This window comes from Alexandromys fortis, unplaced genomic scaffold (assembly GCF_014885135.2).
Source record: "Alexandromys fortis isolate MF-2015 unplaced genomic scaffold, M_Fortis_MF-2015_v1.1 scaffold_136, whole genome shotgun sequence".
Classification (NCBI taxonomy): Eukaryota; Metazoa; Chordata; class Mammalia; order Rodentia; family Cricetidae; genus Alexandromys; species Alexandromys fortis.
Genome location: NW_026068024.1, coordinates 2,275,363 through 2,295,980, shown reverse-complemented (window position 1 = coordinate 2,295,980; position 20,618 = coordinate 2,275,363). Strand labels below are relative to the sequence as shown.

Here is a 20,618-nt window from a genome sequence, read left to right as displayed (position 1 = left end):
AAAAAAAAAAAAAATAAAAAAAAAAAAAGAAAAGTTAAATTTCACATTTTTTTAAAAACACTTCTGCCACAGGAATTACTAGTAGGATTTTTGAATGAAACAATTATTTGTTTTTGTTCTTTCTGTTTATGTGTGAGGCAGGGTCTCATTGTGGAGTCCTAACAGGCCTGGAACTCACTATGTGGACCAGGTCACAAAGACCCACCTGCCTCTACTAGGACTAAAGGCATGTGCCACCATCCCTGTACTGAATAAAACAATTATTGAAAAGAGCCAGGCAATCTCAGCATTGAGGGGAATCACCTCAAACCCAAGGGCAGTCTGCATCACAGTGAGTTTCAGGCCAGCCTGGACCACAGCGTGAGACACTGTATCTAAAACTCCAAGTCAGAAATAACACAGAGTCTCAAGATAAAGCCACTCATGAGGAACACAAAGGGAATGTGCTGAGGGTGAAAAGGAAAGCTAAGTCCATTTGGGATCAGTCAGGTGACAATGAGGAACAGAAACTCACATCACACACACCAAGAGCAGCAGTGCACCTGCCGGGGAGGTCCCCAAGACAAGCCGAAGGCTGCACCTCACATTTGTTTCAGGGACAAGGCCCCATCGTGGTGACTTTAACCAGGAGCATGAGCCATGTTATCTTACCAGATGTTATCAGATCAGTAACCACTAGTAATTACTTTGAAATTATAATTCCAAGTCACATTCAATTGTATATCCATCAGAGATTAGTTACTGACAAATCCAATCCAAGCATAAATCAATTATTTTTAGTCAAGAGGTATATGGAGAACATTATAATCCAAATGCCTAAGTTATTAAAGTCTAAATACAGTTCTAAACAAACCAACTTACTTTGTTATTTTTAAGGACTTTATTGCTTCTGGTTTCAATTTTATTTTATTTCATGTATCTACTTTTTGAGACAAAGTATCCACTGTGGAGCCTATTCTGCCTTGAACTAAGGATGGCCTATCTCAGTCTCCGATGCTCACTACCATCTTAGACAAAACATACTTTATAACTCATATGTTGTGAAATAAAATCTGAAGGTATTTTTAGATGTTTACATACACATAGTAGAAATGGATTTATTTATACATCAAGAATTTAACTTTTAGTCTGGGGATGTAGCTCAGTGGTAGGGCACTTACTTGTCTAGAATGTATAATGCCCTGGGGTCTAAAACCCAGCCCCCCACCCCACCTCAAAAGAAACAGGAAAGAAAAAAGAGAATTAACCTTTCTTACATGTATGCAATAAAATCTGGAATCTGAATTAATCCATTCATTGGTTAATTTTTTTTTAAAGAAACCAGACATTAAACTTTCTCGTAGGCTGTTATGAAAGTCTTCCGTGAACTGGCCCGCACGGAATTCGCTCACACATGCGATACACACCTGTGTCACTCCGACTCTCACTTCGCGGTTAACAGACCCTCCGACTTTCAGCATTTCTCCTCCGCTCTTCAGGAAACCTGACCCTCCACGCAGGAATCCTGTGGCCATGAGTTCTAAAACCTCATCAAACGTTGCTCGCTTCACATTCTGACGCATGACTTTATGGAAGACAAGTAAGTTTAAGAGCAAATGAGTTTCTAAAGCAGAATTACTAACATTTCTAATATTCTAGTTAAGTTTTCAAGTAATGATTTTTAATATAGAAAAGGTCACAGTGTCTTATAAACAAAAGCTTGAATTCATTTTCGAAGCAAAAAAGTGCTAAGAGGAAGTGGAAGTGCATGCTTCTTCCTATGTACACGTAGGAACTGACAGAGGACCGAAGAGGACATCAGATCCCCTGGGACTGGAGTTATAAGTGGTTGTGAGCTGCCCAATATGGGTGCCGGGGAAGAAATCAGGCCTGTAGAAAGATTTGCAAGTACTTCTAACCACTGAGCTATCTCTCCAGCCCCCAAAAGGACCTACATAGCAGTTACCAATGTATTAAACTCCAGGTATCAAATTGCAGGGAAAGTGTCATTTAGGTTCTTTCTTTTGATGAAGAAGATATCTAACAATTTAAATCTCTTTAAAGTGGCCTCCATGAGCAATAACTAACTTAGAAGAGAGCATTTTCTAAACTTTCAAATACCTGCAATAGTCTACTGCAGGGCTAGCCAACAATACCTGTTGCCTGTTTCGGCATCAAGGCTGTAGCCATGACTGTGCCTAGAAGCTTAGACACTGCGACTCGTACCCCGTAGTTTGAGTTTTCCAGGGCCTTAAAGCAGAGGGTAGCTATGTTTTCTAGTTCAGCAGTCCACATGAACACAGCTTCATTCTGTAGTTCCAGAAGACACTGCAATTAAAATCAAGGCAGAAGGTAAGTGATAACTTATGCTCACTCCCAGAAATACACAAAGAACTGGACAAACATTTGAATAGTTTTCAAAACTATGTATCAGGCAATGAAGGGAAGTCCTTTAAGAAAAAAATACCTAATTCCTTAAAGTAAGCCAAAATGGAACTAAAGATAGAACAGAAATCAGGGATCTATAAAACAGAAATACAGTCTTGGGTGACTGGCTTTTTGGTTTTGGGTTTTTCCCTTATGCAACATAGGGAATTGAAGCCGGGCCACGGCCTCACACATGTAAAGTAGAACTCACTGCTGAGCTACAGGTCCAGCAAAACCAAAACATAACAGAAATAAAACCTAAGCCACCAATTGATCTGATAAATATCTAATTGATCAAGGAAAAGAAAAAAAGACATAAATTACCAAAATTAGGAAGGAGAGAAATAAAAATCACTGCAGATTTACAACTTAATCAAAAACTTAATAGATAACCTGAGTAATATATATTCCAAAATTGACTTTGTACTTTAAAATCTTATGCACTGATTAATTCAACAAAATACTTATGCAAAAAATAATGCTAATTCATCTGGGCAGTAGTGGCACATGCCTTTAATCCCAGCACTTGGGAGGCAGAGGCAGGTGGATCTCTGTGAGTTTGAGGCCAGCCTGGTCTATAAGAGCTAGTTCCAGGACAGGCTCCAAAGCTACAGAGAAATCCTGTCTCAAAAAACCAACCAACCAACCAACCAACCAACCAACCAACCAACCAAATAAATAAATAAATAAATGCTAATTCTATATAAACTCTTCCAGAAAACTGAAGAGAACTTTCAATCATTCCATGAAGTCAGTACCTGCTAAGTCCTAAAACTTCATGAAGACATTCTGAGAAAAAAAAAACATGGGGCTGAAGAGATGCCTCCACGGTAAAGACCACTTATAGAGGATCCAGGTTCAGTTACCAGCACCCCCTCGATGGTGACAACCATCAGTAACTCCAGTTCCAGGACAGCTGTTCCGCCACAGGTACCAGGCATGCATCTGGTGCACATACATACACACAGGCAACAACTCTTACATATAAAACTAAATAAATATTTTTAAAAAGAAAAAAAAACTTTCACTAACATCCCTCAGGGACAAAAATACAAAAATATCAGGCAAACATTTCATCACTCTAATACAACAATACCAAAAAGCCAGCACTCCTAGTGCTAGGGGGGCTTAGGCATAAAGATCTCAAGTTCAAGGTCATCTAGAATTTCACCGTGAGACACTGCCTCAAATGAAAACAAAACAAATGAAAAGGGTGATACAGCATAACCAAGTAAAGTAATCCTAGAAATACAGCTGGTTAAAATTCTAAAACTAATCAGTGTGACCTACATTAGCCGACTAAAGAAGAAAACTCTATGATCATTTCCATAGATGCTCAAAAAGTAAATACAACTAAAACCGGGGGTAATCTGAAGACCAGTGGATCACATCAATATCAACGTCCAAATTGCTACTACAAAGAGAATGTAGCAAAAGTTATAAGGATCTCTCCATGTTTCTTATAGTTGCATATGGGCCCACAATTTTGGAAGGCTGTGGACCTTTAGATGAGGCTTAGCTAAAGGAAGAGGGTCACTGTGGAATGGGGTGCTTACAGCAGTTTTCTGTCCTCTCGCTGTTCCCTGCACTACCAAGATATGAACAGCAGGCACACATTAGTCCTACTACCATCCCCCGATAGACTGTACCCTAAAACCACAAGGCAAGTCCTACTACCATCCCCCGATAGACTGTACCCTAAAACCACAAGACAGTCCTACTACCATCTTCCCATGATAGACTAGACTCTAAAAACCACAAGACAAAACCAAAACCCTCCCCTTAAGTCAGCTCACAGATTTCAAAGAAATATTCTATCTTAGGTAAAGAATATACAAATCATCTGTAAAGCACTCTCAGAACTCAGTAATGAGAGAAATCTGAAGCAATGGGCACTACTGAAATACATTTCTTAATATAAAATATGAATGATAAACACCTAAAAATATGCTTACCATTTGCTATTAGAGAAAGGCATGCTAAGGCCATGAGACACTCAGTCACATCTATTAGAATGACTAAAGCAAAAACTGTGATTTTCAAATAATGATGAAGACGTGGAAGAAATCTCTTACAGTAACAAAAGCAAAAAGGCAGAAATTTAAACCTATACAAACACTTGAAGAAACAAGCAGATTTTTAAAAGGTTAAACAAATCTTAGCCATTCCAAATAAAACATATTGACTCAAATAAAAGCACAGGCCCACAAAAAAACTGCACACAGATGCTCACAAAAGCTTTTTTTGGTAATAGCCAAAGATACGTGAAGGAATAAGAAGGTGAAGCATCCATACAATGAAAGGGTACTAAATAATAGAAAGGAATGAACTACAGAAACAGACACACATAAATCTCAAAATATCTGTACTTTCATGAAAGAAGCCACACAGCCACACAAAAGCACATACCACATACTCCCCTTCATATATAGTTCTAGAAAATATAGCTATCACATTAAAGCAAACCAAAAATGCTCATAATTTAAGAACTTTAAAAGAAAAAAATCAACTGTTTAAGAGAAGCACCATAATGGATGACATTATAAACAGACTGGGCACTCACCTTGGCCACTGCACACCTGACGGCCATTGACCTGTCAGTTAGGAGGGATCGAGCATTCTTGTAAATGTCACGGTGAGAGGAAGCTGCTGCACCCCCCAGTCCAGTCAGCACTTTCTGCAGACTCATTAGGATCTCACTTCGCCCTTGAGACTGAACGTGAACGTAAGGCAGACTTTAAAACCACATTGTCAAATGAATCCCATTATTTAATAAGAACCCACTAAGATATAACAACTCTCAGGGCCAATTATCTTATTTCCAAATTGTGACAGTGAGGAAAAGCAGTGGATTAGGAATTCCACCAAGTACCCAAACTGTAAGACTAAGTATTGACATCATCTGAGAAGTCAGTTCTCCTGGACAGGAAATGACACTGTAAGCTGGGGACATGGCTTAGAGACAGAGCACTCGCCCGGGGTGTGCTATGCCCTGAATTTATTCCCAAGTATACACATAAAAAAAGTATACCCGAGTCTTTAGCTTAGTCTACATTCTGTTTTTCAGACATTGATAAGTGATCTACAGCCAAACTGACACGACAAAACAGAACAATTTCACTTGATATCATCATCAGTTTAGAATTCTGCACCCTTCAGAAACAAATGTTAAGTCTTAAACCCCTTTACTCGTGACTATGACTGCAAACAAGGTAACTGCAGTTGAACACAAAGATGATGTCTTATGGAGTAGGTGGCCCACAGCTGGGAAAGGGCAGAGTTTCTGGCAACCATTAAATCTAGGAAAGAAGGCACAGCTCTTCCCTAGAACCTGTGGAGGAAAGATGAGCCTGTGACCTTTGATCCCTGGGTGCCAGAACTGTGAGCAAGAAGCCTCTGCTTGTTCTATGATGCACAGAGTACAGCAATGGATTATGGCAGACACATGAAACTGATACATTAGCTGTGACACAAAAAATAAAAATGCCAAAAAATATAAAATGTCGATTGAAAAACAGAATTAAGTAAAAAGTAATAGGTAAGCTTACTTGTTTAAAAACCATTGGAAAGACTATACTTTCAGGGATCATTTCTATAGTTCGTAAAAACCATTGGAATCCCCTCCAAAAATTAAGAAAACAGACATTAGAAAAAAGGAGACATGACAATCTGAAATCACTGTCCTGATAAGCACCATGAGGACCATAGTAACAGAACAAAACATCTGTAATATTACATGTCATGAGCAAGGCATTAAATACTTGCTGTAAAACTTACCTCTGCACTTTTCAGAGATTTCAACAGATTGTTCACTGTTTCTGGAAATGCACTGCCCAACATCCTTCCCATCTTCTCATAAAACGCTCCAACACAAGCCACTGCTGCCCTGTAAAACGGTCTCAGTGGTTAGTAATACAATTTCTGGGCTGTCAAGAGGGCTCAGTGGGTAGAGGCTACCAAGCCCGATGTTCTGAGTTCCACTTCCAGGACCTACAGGGGAAAGAGCACTAACTCCCACAAGTCCTCTGACCTCCACACATAAAATGTAGTGTGCATGTGTACACACACACAAACACACACACACACAAACACACAAATATGCAAACGGTTTAAAGACAATTCATTATACATTTCTGATTTTCAAAAATTAATTTGTATTTATCTAAATATTTTAGGCTAAACGTAATCTATTCATCAGTAAACTTGTATGCAAAATGGTCTCTACTTCTACGTTGCCTCTCTAGTGCAAACAGTTCAATGAGCAGGAAGGTCTGGATTCCAAAATCATTTCATTTCTTTAACTGGCTGGACTGGGTCAGCAGACTAGTCTTCCCCATTCCTAAGTCTTTCCTTTCCATCTTAGCCACCACTGCTGATACCAAAGTCTCATGGGATGATGCACATGCGGAAACCCAGCCCCTTCCCCAGATCTAGTTAGAACTTCCTGTCAGAACCATGCCACAGGTTCCACCCACTGGGGTCCTTATGATAGGGAGTCCCTAAATCACCTAGAAAAAGCAGAAGACGCCGGGATTCCTGTAAGTGTACTTACAGCTTTGTTGGTAAGTAGGCTGCAGTGTCATCCTTACTTCTGATAATGTCGTTACACTTGTCTAGTGTTTGGAAAACTGTGTAAGTGTCCCCAATGCTGTAAAGGGCTGCAAGGTTCTTAGCTAACAATTTCCGAGTAGGTGGTCCAGGAGAGCTGCTTATTAATCCAGTTAATTGTTCAACAAGTTTCTTCTGTTTTTCTTTTACGTCTGTCTGTTATTTGAAAAAGAAAAAGAACGTCATATTTTTCCTTGTACCCTTAATACTTTGTAGTCAAAAATGCTTAACATGCATGATGCTCTAAGAATTAAAACCTGTATGCACTCAGCGTAACTCACACATGAAAACTTTTATAAAAATGAAAACTTTTTCCTAGATTAAATCACTATTCCTCTTTATTGTACAAAAGTTTCATTTCAACAAAAGTGATTACTGTGTGAGCCAGTTGCAGATCAACTTAGGAAGTTAAACCATATACTAAATGTATAGATGACTGATATCAAAGATTTTCCCCTGAAACTTCAGATACAGTTGTCCAAAAAGTTAGGGGCTAGTAAAGGAAACCAAAAGAAATTTAGAGATCTAAGCAACAGAACATAATTCCCAGATCCACACATAATCACTATCTAGTCAATATCTAGAATTGTAGAATCTATAATTACTACAAGCCACGTACTACTCAACAAAGCCTAGTTCTCATGAAACTTACACTCTTGGGGGAGGGATAGAATATAAATACATGAATGTTATGAGTGCTTACTATTTAATATAAATTAATTAGAAAAACATCTCTCTAATGTGAAGTGTTGAGCTATGCAGCTACCCAGGAGAACATTCCAGGGAGTGGGAACAAGACTTACAACGTTTGCAAATGAAGTGTGCTTAGCACACCTGAGGACGGCAAGGTCAAGATAGCTGGGATGAAGTAGGAGAAAACAGTCAAAGACGAAGTCAGAAGAACCCAGATGATTACACTGAAGAACATTCAGTTTATTCTGAGAGAGCGCTGTAATCTAAATGTTTCACCCAGTTAACTCTGACTGCTGAAAGTGTGGTTGCTGAACATACACGGCAGGAGCAGGGTGGGCAATTAGAAAGCTATTGCAACAACCCGGAAGAGAGACACTGGAGAAGCAGGAGATTGCTAATCAGCATGATAGGAGGTTTAACAAAGAAGGACAGGACGATTTTTAAGGATTTGGGAAAGGCTAAATTTGAGAAAGAAAATCACTACTTTGGTTTAGGTGTGTTAGCATTAACTCTGTGGGGTGTGTGTGTGTGTGTGTGTGTGTGTGTGTGTGTAGAAAGGGGGGGGAAGGGGGGGAGGAGAAAGGACAGAAGAGGGAATCCCATTCTGCCCTTGAATTTACTGTGCAGCTGAGGACAACTGTGAACTTTTGATCCTCCTGCTTCCACTTCCCAGGGGCTAGGATTATTGCTGTGGGCCGCCACATAAAATTTGTTTTATGTGTGCCAGGAATTAAGTCCAGGACTTTTTGCATGTTAGAGGCGAGTGCTCTGCCAACTGAGCTACCTAGGAGCCCATGAGCTATCTTCTGAAAGTTGGGTATCTGAAATGGGGGTAGAAATCCTAAGATTAGCTATCACTACAGAGTAACACCGATGACTCTCACAACAAAACAACGTGAGTTTTGAGTATTTACCGCAGCTTTCCCAAAGCTATGTGAAATGATGGGAAGGGACCAAATAAAACAAGTCCTGACTATTGATTTGAATAATTTGAGTTATGTGATAACTTGGAAAAGACTTTTCAGTGGAAGGAAGGCAACAAAGGTTCAGTTACAAATTTAAGAGATAAGTGAAATTTCCAGTTAAAGGTTACAAGGGAATCCATGCATTGTCTTTCTGGCAATTAAAGTGATTCTACCAGGCAGGAACAATAGTATCAGATCACAAGTTTACAACAGCCACGACAATAGGAAAAGAACCCAAGCAAAATCTGGATGCTTAGGACTCCCAACAGAGAAAACAAGAAGAAATTAAGACACAAATTACTCCAACAGTTCATGTTTTTAAGGCCTGGGAGCCTTTTGAGGTTAGACTAAATCTTCACTTGGAAACAAAAGCAATGACTGGTTGATAGTCTAAAAGGGCGTACGGAGAACACCCATCATGTCCAGCATTTCATCACTCAGGCAGATAATGCAGGAAGACAGCTGCTTGTTTGAAGCCAGTCTGGGAAACACAATGAGTCCCAGGCCAGCCATGAATAACTAAAAAAGCCTGTCACACCAAGTAAAATCAGAGCCAAAAAAAAAAAAAAACAAAAAAAAAAAACAAAAAACCCAAACACCCACAAAATCTCTATGCTTCTCTCCTCATTTTAGAAGAAGGCTAGAGGCTTGTTTTCTGAAAAAAAAAAAAAAAAAAAAAAACAGTAAGACAGGACAACTCTGGACAAAAAAGTATCAGGCACAACTGTGGACTGAGGTCACTGTACTAAAACAGGAATTAAGTGAATATTTACATACTGAGTGTTGAAGCCTTCAGGCTCCACATCCCAGTCCCTCAATCCTAGACAATTAACCACATCTCCTTCAGACACTAGAGTAGAAAAGTATCTTCTAGGGAACAATCAGTCAAGAGGAACAAACTAACACAGTAAGGGCAGGACTAGCCTATCTGACATTCCACCAACAAAATTCACCTTTTCCTGAACACCTTCTATGACTCACTTTTAAATTTAAACAAAGCTCTCATTTGAGGAACCCATCTAATGCTTAAAAAAATAAACAAAATGTGAACAAAACAACTTTGCATCAAAGAGTCTGTGTAGGAAGTAGACGAAACAGTAAAAGTCTCCTTTAAGTCCCCAGAGAACATGCAGACACTGGAATCACAGGCACCACAGAGACCACTTCTAGGCACTGATGACTGTGAGTGACACCAGCCACAGAGTCATCTTCTTCTCCCAGTCACACTAAGCTGAGATACGAAGGTCGCAACAAGCAGGATTTAGTCAGGGTTTCGGTTTTGTTGCTGATCAAGAGAAAGGTAAACTAGAAATTCCTGACGTGAGTGACTCATAACATTTTCAAAACACGATGTTTAAATTTTCCTTTATATTAATCTCATGGGGGTGGGGGAGCAATACCTACCTTGTTGGCAGCAACTAGGACTTTGTCAAGAAATCTTAACCATTCAAAGATAAACACTGGTCTCTTTGCTTCGGTAATTTGAGCCAATGCTTCTTCATTTAGCAATAAGCTGTGAGCTAACTCCATTATTGAAGTTCTTAATTCACACCTTAAACAAACAGATTAGATAAAATAAAAAAGAAGTGCATGTAAGGAATTTTTGTTTATGTGTAGGACTGTTTGTCTACATAAATGTATGTGCACCACGTGAGCCTGCTGCCCACAGAGTTCAATCAAAGCAGGGTGTTAGCTCCCTGCAACTGGAGTTAGAGATGGTTTTGAGGCACCACGTGGGCCCCGGTCCTTTTCAAAAGCACCAAGTGTTCTTAACCACTGAGCCATCTCTCCAGTCCCCACATGTAAGGATTTTTAAATATTAAATGTCAAGTCTCATAAATGCAACCACTAAGATAGGGAAAGAAAGTACGGTTTCACTTCTCATTATTTCTTATTTGTTCAATATAACTTCTTTGACACACAGCCTGAGAGAACCAATTTTGAGAAGACAACAGAAGAAATTAACTGGAGGTAAGAATGGAGTGCAAGGAAAATGGAAATACTGCAAAAAGGCATTATTCCCGGTAATTCATTCTACCATGAGAACCCCCTAAGCAACAAGCTCACGCCTCTTGGCGAGCTTTCTCCGTCCCTGGCTGAGTGTACCGACACCTTTACCGGTCCCTGGCTACCAGGGCCCAGGATAATGACCCCAGGCTTCCGACAGGCGAGGGGCGGGGCTCCGCAGTAGTAGCGCCCGAGACAACCCCTCGGCCCGAAGATGCAGACCCCGACTGCTCGGTGTCTCGGTGCACCCCGCTGCTCCGAGGGTCGCGATAGCTTAGGGCCTGAGGAAAACGCGAGTCGGGGTCGCGGGGACGCCCCAGGATGTCAGCTTCCCGTCGCGGGGGGGAGGGGTCCCCGAGCTGTCAACCCCACGAGGCTGAGGCTCCCGAGCCTTAAAACTGCAACTCCCTCCTCAGCCCTCGACAAACGTCCCGCAGCACAGGGATCGCGGTGCATGTCTACCGGCAGGCTTTGACAACGCGCGGGGCCGCCTCACCTCCTAGTCTAGCAAGAGCGGAGCAGCTGAGCTCCGCCGGCAGAAGTCACGGCGGACGGACCCGGATGCCCCGCCTCCCAAACTTCTGCCATCAGGAAGAGGGAGGAATACGCAGGCGCAGAACGCTGGTCACGCGCACGCGCACTCTTCACGCTCTCTTAACCCCGCCTACCCGCAAGTTCCCGAACGAATCGGCTGTCAGAAACAAGTGGGATGAAACTCTATGCCCCCCCCCCCGCACGAAATTGGACGGTGCATGCGCAGCGCGCTGGGGGTTCGAGGCGGTAAAGCTGCGTATTTAGGGTCTGCGGACGCCCAGAAAATTTTGACTGAGGTCGGTGCTAGTTGGCTGTGACTGCCCATCACGACATCAGCAGCGCCCCATCCGTGAGTGGTCGTTTTGGTGAGTCGCGGCAGGCGGGAGGGAAGGACCAGCGATGCTCGAGACATCCGTAGAAAAGAGGTAGCCCACCTCCGTGTATTACGTAGCCCTTGCTTCAAACTACCGTACCCTTTGCCCAATAAAGAATAAGCCTGCACCTATAATATTCCCGTTGAGAAAACGGTTACCCGTTCTTTAGGTGAATAAGCAAAGAGCTTCACATTATCTTGCTCTGGTTCTTTCACACACAGCCACCTCCAACCCATCCGCAAATGCTGTATGATGTCCCTTTAGGTAGACCACCTCGCTGCTGTGACTCTTAAGGGATGGTCCAGCATCGTTGCCTGGGTTTTCTGTCCATCGCCTTGTGAAGTTTATGCTTATGTTTGAAGGGAGTGGATAACGCTGGTATATATTGTCCTCTTAGCAAGAGAGCTTTCACACTTGAGGACCTAAATTCCTTATTCCGCTTCTTAAAAGTAATTTAATTTCCTCTCCAATAGTAACTAACTTCCTCAGAATGTGTCTATCGGTGACATTGCAATACCTGGGTGTAAGTGTGATGAGGTACGAAAATTGTAACTATCAGATGTAATAGCTAAAAGGGAGCGCTTTCAAAATAACCTGTAATACCTTGTACTTTGTGTGGGTGGGAATGTTTCATGTTCTGAGACAGGGGCTCCACTGTGCAGATCATGCTGCCGTCAACTCCAGTACACCAAAGGGCTACCGTGTCTGACTGTGGAAATGTTCCCCCTAATAATAATTCAATTTGGACTAGAGATTTAGCTCAATGGTAGAACGCTTTCCTTACATCAGTGAGGCCTGGGGTTCGATGCCCAACTCAACAATGACTGTTATAGCCTCGTTCTGTTCCAGGCTAGAGATTTAGCTCAATGGTAGAACGCTTTCCTTACACCCAGCTCAGCGATGACAATTCTAGCCTCGTTCTGTTTCAAGAGCAAAATCACCAAGACCTGTATTCTCTGTGGCTGCGAACAAGTCATGTAGCCGGATTGAGCCTTGATTTTTCCAGCTGGAAAGTGGAGCTAACTGTTCGTATCTATTGAGCTGTTGATGAGCTAGGTGAGTATTAGCTGTTACGTGTAAGCATGCCTGTATTCAGTCTGACTCACCTCAGGCTGGACTGCTTCCCAGGTGGCGTACTGATTTGGCTCACACATTTGTGCCTCAGATCCTTCCACATGGATGCTCCAAAGAGCTTCTTGACTGCTCCCCTGTGTGGCCACAGGCTTGATTCAGTTAATCCATGCTACCAACTTTACAGAGTGCAGTGTGCAGTATGACCCAAAAGTCAATCTCAGACTCAAAATCCTGTTGGTTACACGAATGGCTCAATATGAAGAGTGCACAGAGTTATCAAAAAGCCCAGAGGCAAGATTTACTAGGAACCGACCATCTTGGAGAATACCACGTGATTGTATGAGTGTCTGTCTGGAGAATCACAAGTTCCGAGGCCAGCTTGGACTGCATTGTGAGTTCCAAGCCAACCTGAGATACAGCATATAGTGTGGTCCAATCTCAGGAAAGAAACAAAAAAACAAAGCAAGAGTGTTTACTTCTGTGGTGTTTTGAATCCGTATGGTACCAGTAGACGCATATTTTTGAATACTTGGTCTCCAGTTGGAGGACTTGTTTTGGAGGGATTAGACGGTGGGCCTTGCTGGAGGTGGTGAGTCACTCCAGGGGCTTTGAGGTTTCAAAAGCCCACACCATTTCCAGTTAGCCATTGTTGGCTTGGCTGCTTCTCTGTTGCTAGAACGTAGAGTGCTGAAATTCTCTGTTTGTGCACAAGGGAGCATCATGTAGCATTGCCTCTCTCTGGTTGATTTCCATCATGGTAAACTAAAATGATAATACTATTACTTTGTCTTATTTGATTTGTAGGCAGTGTTGTCATTTGAAGTTGAACATGGCAGAAGAAGAGGATTACATGTCAGATTCCTTCATTAATGTTCAGTAAGTAAATGTGTATGCCTAATATGATGATATGCAAAAGGCATCTGTAGACTATAAAATAAGGACAGTGTTTGGGTGGTGGTACCGTAATCATGTGTGCTGTTTTGAGATGGGGTCTGTCTCATGTAGCTTAGGCTGCCCTCCGGCTCACTATGTAGCTGATTCCCCTGCCTCTGTTTCCTAGAACTGAGATTGCAGGTGTGTACAAAAGCCATGCCTAGCTGTTGCAGCGCTGGGGGTCATACTCAGGCTTCAGGCACGGTAGCAAGTGCTCTGTCACTACCTGAGCTATTTTCCCCTATCACAGACCAGGGCCTTTTCTAATATGGATTTCAATTTTGAAGGCAGAGGCAGGCAGATTGCTGAGTTTGAGGCCAGCCTGGTCTACAGAGAGTATCAGGCTGGCCAGGACTACACAGAGAAACCCTGTTTGGAACTCCCTTCCCCCAGGAAAAATCAGTTTTCCTATTTCATGGATAATATCCCATGTGTCCTTACAAAGAGAACAGGAGCTTTCTCCTCTCTTTTGGTACTAACCATTTTACTTCTGCTCTTAACCCTCTTTGGGTACCCTCTTCTGTCTTCTGTCAGAGTCAAGAGAGAAAACTTCCTACCCTCGCCTACACTGTTGCCTTTCTTTTTCAGAGAAGACATCAGACCAGGCGTGCCCATGCTGAGGCAGATCCGAGAGGCCCGTCGAAAAGAAGAAAAGCAGCAGGAAGCTAATCTGAAAAACAGGCAGAAGAGTGTGAAAGAGGAAGAGCGGGAAAGACGTGACATCGGGTTGAAGAATGCACTAGGCTGTGAAAACAAGGGATTCGCTTTGCTCCAAAAGATGGGATACAAGAGTGGCCAGGCTCTGGGCAAGAGCGGTGAGTTGTACGTGGAAGTGGCTCAATGTTCTCCCCACTCAACTGCAGTATGCTGATGGAGACCTAAGCTGACAGTACTTTTACCAAAAAGTAAAACAGCTTAAGTTTCTTAGCATCTTTGGTGCTACAGTCCTTACAGAGTTGTCTGCTCACGGCCTTCTTAAACGCCACACATGCCGACATGAGCCACTTACCAACCCACCACCGCCTGACAGGTGGCTGACGAGGGGAGCAGTGAGGAATGGGTGCAGGTGCTGGGCAGAGAAGCACAATGAAGCAACTTTGGGGACCATCATGGGGCTCTTCTCGGCTTGCTCTGTGCCCACGGCAGCCATCAGACTGACCTTCCAGTTGAAGGAGCTGTGTTCCCTTTTGGGAAATCACACTGCTTATGAAGATGTAGTGGCTGTAAATTGTGACTTTGGTTTGCTTTTTTTTTTCTCTATTCTAATCACTTTGATTTTTCATATAGGAAGACTGTTTCCTCCTGAGATTGTTGCCCACTAAGACTGTTGTGTCCCTAATATCACTTCCTAAAATGGCATATGTGCACAGGAGAGGCAGAGGCAAATGGATCTCTGTGAGTTCAGGGCCAACCTGTGTATATAGTGAGTTCTAGGATAGTTACAGCTGTGCACTGAGACCCTGGTCACAAAAATAGATGCTAGATAGAGAGGTAGATAGGAGGTATTTGAAGTTAGGAGAGGTAATAGCTGAAAGAGAGAGCATTAGTTTGCAGAATTCAATTGGCAGTGTCATTGAGACTGGGAGGGGATATACAGAGAGCATTGTAATGTTATATACCTCGCTGACTGACCTGAACTTGGTGGTAAGTAAAATATTTCTATGTTTCTTTTTTCTTTTTTTAGGAGATGGCATTGTTGAACCAATTCCTATCAATGTCAAAACAGGTATATATAATCTTCTTATTAGTATATTAAGTAACAATAACTTAGATTGGTTTGCTTACTATGTTTTGTGATGGTGTTCTTGTATTTGGCTGTCATAGAAAGCCTATGGAATAGTAAAATGTTAAACTTTTAAATATTTTTAAAGTTGTTTTTTATAGTAAAAAATTTTAAAGTATGTTTTGGTAAAATAGAAGTCATAGAATATAAAATTTAGCCAGCCTGGTCTATAAGAGCTAGTCCCAGGACAGGCTCCAAAGCTACAGAGAAATCCTGTCTCAACAACAACAAATATATATATATAATTTAAATCATAAAAAATATGAGGGAGCCAGTAATAGTCATTTGTAGTTATACATCTGTAATCTCCGAATTTAGGAGGAAAATGGAGATGTGGAGGCTAGCCTGAGCTATATAGTGAGGCCTGCCAAAGAGTTAAAGATGAAGCCCACTGATAGACCATCTGCTCATCCAGTCCATGGCCCTGCTTCTGATCCCAGCACCACAAACCAGGGGGCATTTTTACAACTGTGGAGCACAGAACACCTTTCTTGTCGTCTGTAATGTTATCAATGGCATTTCTTAGTGTCATTCCTTGGATTAACTGAAGAGAAAACAAGCATACATTTATGAAAGTATGATAGTTGATACTATTTTCCTAATTTTTATTTTATTTATTATTTACTTACTTATTTTGTTTTGTTTGAGACAGGGTTTCTCTGTGGCCCTGGTTGTCTGGAACCCACTCTGTAGACCAGACTGGCCTTGAACCCAAGATCTGCCTGCTTCTACTTCCCGAGTACTGAGATTGAAGGCGTGTGCCACCACTGCCCAGCTCCTAATTTTTAAAAATATGTGTATCATTACTGTTTTGGATGAGACTCTGTGTTTTCTGTTGCCATTTTAATGAAATAAGCTTGGATAATTATATTCAAGTGAGAACTGCATTTAATTTCTTAAGTATTTAAATTGTCGCGTTTTGAAGTTTAAATAAAAATGAGTAAGTTCTTAAATTCCTCATCAGAAATTTTGTCTGCGACCAGGAAAAAGTGGCTTAGGTCACGAGTCATTACTAAAACGGAAAGCAGAGGAGAGGCTGGAAAACTACAGGAGAAAAATCCACATGATAAACCAAAATGAAGAAAAGGCTGCCGAGCAGTTCCGGTAAAGCGTTTTCTTTGAACTGGTTCAAATCCCCTTTATTATTCTTGGTGTTCCTTGGTGCTGGGGTATATAAAGCAGTTAGAGAATAGGGACCTTACTATACAACCCTTCTTTACTTAGGATGCGACTGAAAAGTAAGCAGGATGAGCTGAGGCTCGAAGGCGACCTGAGAAGGAGCCAGCGAGCTTGCCAGCAGCTGGACGCCCAGAAGGTAGGTGGGTAGCTCCTTCCAGTTTCCTAGAGTTTTGGTACCTGCATGATTTGGTTTATGTTTTTGTTTTTGTGATTTTTTTGAGTTTTGGTTTTTTGAGATGGGTGGACTCCATGCCTTAAAACTCCTGTTTGATGTGTACCACCTGTTGTGGTTACCGACACCCACAGCCGACTTACTCCAGGGACCTTTTTCCTGAGTTGTCTGCTAAGTGCCATTACTCAGGCCTAGAATGGATAGAAATTCTGTTCCCCATGTTTGACTAACCAGAATAACCTAAGTTTAGTCCATACTTATCACTCTGTGTATCTGTTGGGAATTTAAGGTGGAATGCTTTCATTTCAAGTAGGAGTCTTTTAAAATCGTTTTAAACAAATCTTTGCCCTTACAAAACACAGTGAGTGGTATCGAAACAAAATAACTTCACTTAAACATTGGTATGGTTTCTATATAAGTAGCTGGAAAGAATGTCCTACTACATTGTATTTTCGTGAGATATTGCCTTACATGTATTTGCTGACACGTAATGACTTCCTAGCTTATATGTATAGCTTTCTACCCATCACTCATCTTTCCCACTTGACTGACAAAATTCTAATTGCCCTTTCATGGCCTTGGTCTTTACCAGGAAATTGCACTCAGTGAATACTAATTGGAAGAACAGATTCATGTTAACACAAACATACTTAAGACACCACAAGTATACTGCGTTTTACAAGAGTAATTCTGCATTTTCAGAATATTCAGGTTCCCAGGGAGGCATGGTACTGGATAAGGCCTGAAGAGGAGACTGAGGAAGAGGAAGAGGAGGAGCAGGATGAAGACGAATACACGAGCGAGGATTTGAGTGTATGTCTGGGCGCCATTGTCTCCTCATAGCAGGAATCTTGGCCTTGGCACTGTTAGCACCTGAAGTGGGTAACTCTTTGCCATGGGCAGCATGACAGGATGTGTAGCAGTAACACTTGGCCTGAGTCTTGTCACCTGACTAGGTTCAGGGATGGAGAAAGGACAGACACAAAGATACATGTGCAGGAAAACCCGGAAAGTGTTCCCCAGCATTGCTGTATATCCCCCCCCCCCCAGGGAGAAAAGTTACCCTGCGGTGAGAGCTACTAGCCCCAAAATAAAAATTTCATATAATTCTCCATTTCACTGTAGTTTACTGAAAATTACAGATTAGCTGCAAATTTAAATGATTTCACTTGGCTTTGTTTCCTGTTAAATTTCTAAAAGTGATCCTAATGTGTACCTCATCCATTCCCCAAACAGAACAGCCAGAAGGAAGCACAGGGTGGAAGAAGGTAACTTAGTGTTAGTGCTGCCGAGCCTAACAGCCTGAGTTCTAGCCCCGGGACTCACGTGGTGGAAGGAGAGAACCGACTCCCAAATTTTCCTCTGACACACACTGCCAAGCATCTGAGACCATATACACATATGCACAATTAACTTCTAAAATATTATTATTCAGGAGCAGGTGACAGTACTCCTATAGTTACTCGAATATGGAATTTTCCTAGGTAGTAGTCACAGCCTGAAGCACACATGTATGGCTTAGTTGAGCTCTCGGAGGAATGTGGCTGAAGGAGGCAGTCTTCCATCCCTCCACCGGAGGGACAGATTTCCTTAAAAGTAAAAGAGGTCTTTGAGAATCTTAATTATCACTGGGCACAGTGGCTACTCTGGTGTCCCATGATGTGCCACTCAAAGAGGATGTTCCTGCTGGGCATGATGGTGCACACCTTTAATGCCTGCACTCAGGAGGCAGGAGCAGGTAGGTCTCTGTGAGTTCAAGGCCTGCCTGGTCTATATAGCAACTCCAGTTCAAGAGTCCATGAGACCCTGTCTTTTTTTTTTTTTTTTTTTTTTTNAAAAAAAAAAAAAAAGCAACAAAACCTCATCACAGAGCCAGCCAGAAGATGATTATTTTTTATGTTCACCAGTTGTCTCTTGTGCACAAGTGGTTAGTCAGCTGAGACATGCCCAAATATATCACCTCTGCTCTGACACCTTGAGTAATTGTTTGAGAGTGGACCAGAAGAGTTCAAGCCTGGGCCTGAACTGAGATTCAGGAGCCGAGGTTCTGGTCGACGCAAGCACTGATGCCCCTGTGTCCTCTGTCAGATGCTGGAGAAACTGCAGATACTCACTGGCTACTTACGAGAAGAACATCTGTATTGCATTTGGTGTGGGACAGCCTATGAAGGTGAGAAGATGAATTATGCTTTAAAAATACTGCCCGTGAATACTTGCTTGTTTGTAATGAAATCTGCGTGTCTTATTTATTCCATTCAATAAGCAGTGTGGGGCCGGTGCTAAAGAAATACTGACTATAGAAATACTTCGAGTTTTTATTAGAATTCAACACTTATTTTTTCAGTAACTAAATGTGCAAGAATTTTCACCATTTTATTACTCAAATAATTTCAAGTCTAAAGAATAACTTACAAAGGCTAGGCATGGGGGCACACACCTTTAAGCCCTGCCCTCAAGAGGCAGAGGCAGGTGGATCTCTTGAGTTCAAGGCCAGCCTGTCCTACAGAGCAAGTTCAGAATGGCCAGAGCTACACAGGGAAACCTTGTCTGGAAAAAACAAAAGAAAAGAGAGAGGAAGAAAAAAAGATGGGTTGGTTTTATCTTTGTGTGTTCAAAGTTTGTATGTGAGTGCTGTGACCGCAGCTCTCTGGCACAGCAAGTCCGGCCCAACCAGGGCTACATAATGAGACCCTGTCTCAACCACCTACCCCCAGCGAAAAAAAAGAAGAGGAGGAGGAGGAGGAGCAAAAAAACTTGAAAATAATGATTTTTTTTCATGCTTTATTTTTTGGAGATTCATTCTTTGATAGATGCTTGCATTAAATTTTTATAACTAATTTCTGTTTAGGCACACTATTGTCCTAACTCATTAAAATCAAGTCTGTTGAAATCCACTGTCTTTTTTTTTTTTTATTGTGAAGAAGAAATTAGTTTAACCTTTGCCAAATATTTTTTTCTTTTTTATTTATTCTTCTCTCACATATTACATCCTGACCACAGTTTCACCTCCATCCTCTCCCCCCAGTTCCTTGCACAACCTTCCTTCTCCCCCAGATCCATTCCTACTTCCTCTCCCAGATGTCTTAACTGAGCTGTTTGTCTCCTGTACTGTCCGTTTTACCTTATTAACTTGTAATTAAGAACTTTGTATCTGAGAATGAGGATTTTTTTTGTTATTTTAATCTCTTAAATTTTTATGTTGTGCCTATGGGTGCTGTGATAGATTTTCAGATAGAACATTCAGTGTTCGTGGAATCCGGAAGCAGGCCTCGGATCCCCTGGGCTTGGAGTAGACTGTTGTTAGCCACATGTGGATGCAGAAAATGGAATCTAGATCCTCTGGAAGAGCAGTCAGTGCTCTTAACCATCAAGCCAGCTCCCCAGCCCCCTGCCCCTTATTTTTTATTATTGTTTGAATCTTTCCCTCGTTTATTTTGTAGAATAAGTAACAAACATGACTGTCTAAAAATACTGCATACAATTTTCTAAAATTACTCTAAACTTGTATATATTTACCTTTTATATCTTCTACGTAAATTACAGATAAAGAAGACCTATCTTCAAATTGCCCAGGACCAACCTCTGCAGATCATGACTGAGATTGTTCCCAATAAAGTAAAAACTATCTATGCCGGTGTGGAAAGAAGGCCTTTATGTAATGCTTGATTCTTTCAGAAGTATGTTCTACTTGGGGTAAAATTGCTCACTGGCTTGGGAAAAAGTTACTGTTATTTCAGAATACAAGTATCATAGAGATGGACAATTATGATTTATGCTGGTATTGTGATGCTTGTGAGGCATCTCAACAGGTAACACGCTTAGTCACCTCTTTACTTGGGATCAGTTGAGAAATAAGCCATCATGGGAATCAGGAAATCAGTTGTCTGCCT

General features: G+C 41.7%; 2 protein-coding genes across 7 annotated transcripts in view; one reads left to right on the top strand and one right to left on the bottom strand.

Moving 5' to 3' along the window:
- The window catches only part of Heatr5b (HEAT repeat containing 5B), a 77,137-nt gene extending 65,879 nt beyond the window's left edge, over nucleotides 1–11,258 (bottom strand). The window contains exons 1-7 of one of the 3 annotated variants that reach the window (XM_050163509.1): nucleotides 11,176–11,258; nucleotides 10,077–10,224; nucleotides 6,959–7,170; nucleotides 6,184–6,292; nucleotides 4,970–5,119; nucleotides 2,136–2,307; nucleotides 1,407–1,564 (exon numbers count right to left, since the gene is read on the bottom strand). In XM_050163509.1, the coding sequence (XP_050019466.1) occupies nucleotides 1,407–1,564; nucleotides 2,136–2,307; nucleotides 4,970–5,119; nucleotides 6,184–6,292; nucleotides 6,959–7,170; nucleotides 10,077–10,202 (927 nt within the window). In that variant the 5' untranslated portion in view covers nucleotides 10,203–10,224; nucleotides 11,176–11,258. Of the gene's footprint in view, nucleotides 1–1,406; nucleotides 1,565–2,135; nucleotides 2,308–4,969; nucleotides 5,120–6,183; nucleotides 6,293–6,958; nucleotides 7,171–10,076; nucleotides 10,225–11,175 lie in introns of those variants that run through there. The other 2 variants (XM_050163510.1, XM_050163511.1) reach the window with 2 other exon arrangements.
- A 134-nt stretch (nucleotides 11,259–11,392) lies between these two features.
- Nucleotides 11,393–20,374, top strand: Gpatch11 (G-patch domain containing 11). 4 transcript variants are annotated; one of them, XM_050163515.1, is made up of 11 exons: nucleotides 11,393–11,578; nucleotides 12,518–12,643; nucleotides 12,753–13,052; nucleotides 13,466–13,537; nucleotides 14,183–14,409; nucleotides 15,279–15,320; nucleotides 16,361–16,481; nucleotides 16,602–16,692; nucleotides 17,431–17,541; nucleotides 18,817–18,898; nucleotides 20,272–20,374. In XM_050163515.1, the coding sequence occupies exons 4-11, from the start codon at nucleotides 13,491–13,493 to the stop codon at nucleotides 20,325–20,327; spliced, it is 777 nt and encodes a 258-aa protein (XP_050019472.1). In that variant the 5' UTR covers nucleotides 11,393–11,578; nucleotides 12,518–12,643; nucleotides 12,753–13,052; nucleotides 13,466–13,490; the 3' UTR covers nucleotides 20,328–20,374. The 4 variants fall into 4 exon arrangements, with proteins under 4 accessions (XP_050019472.1, XP_050019469.1, XP_050019470.1 ...); XM_050163512.1 differs by lacking the exon at nucleotides 12,753–13,052 and having other exon boundaries at nucleotides 11,394–11,578; XM_050163513.1 differs by lacking the exon at nucleotides 12,753–13,052 and having other exon boundaries at nucleotides 11,394–11,578; nucleotides 12,437–12,643.
- Nucleotides 20,375–20,618: the final 244 nt, after the last annotated feature.

What these genes read in the sequence shown, in the direction of transcription:
- Gpatch11 (XM_050163515.1), top strand. Translation starts at nt 13,491, where the DNA reads ATGGCAGAAGAAGAGGATTACATGTCAGATTCCTTCATTAATGTTCA. An exon ending in GATTCCTTCATTAATGTTCA is followed by an intron (nt 13,538 to 14,182) that starts GTAAGTAAATGT and finishes TTTCTTTTTCAG; the next exon opens with AGAAGACATCAGACCAGGCG. An exon ending in GTGTGGGACAGCCTATGAAG is followed by an intron (nt 18,899 to 20,271) that starts GTGAGAAGATGA and finishes CGTAAATTACAG; the next exon opens with ATAAAGAAGACCTATCTTCA.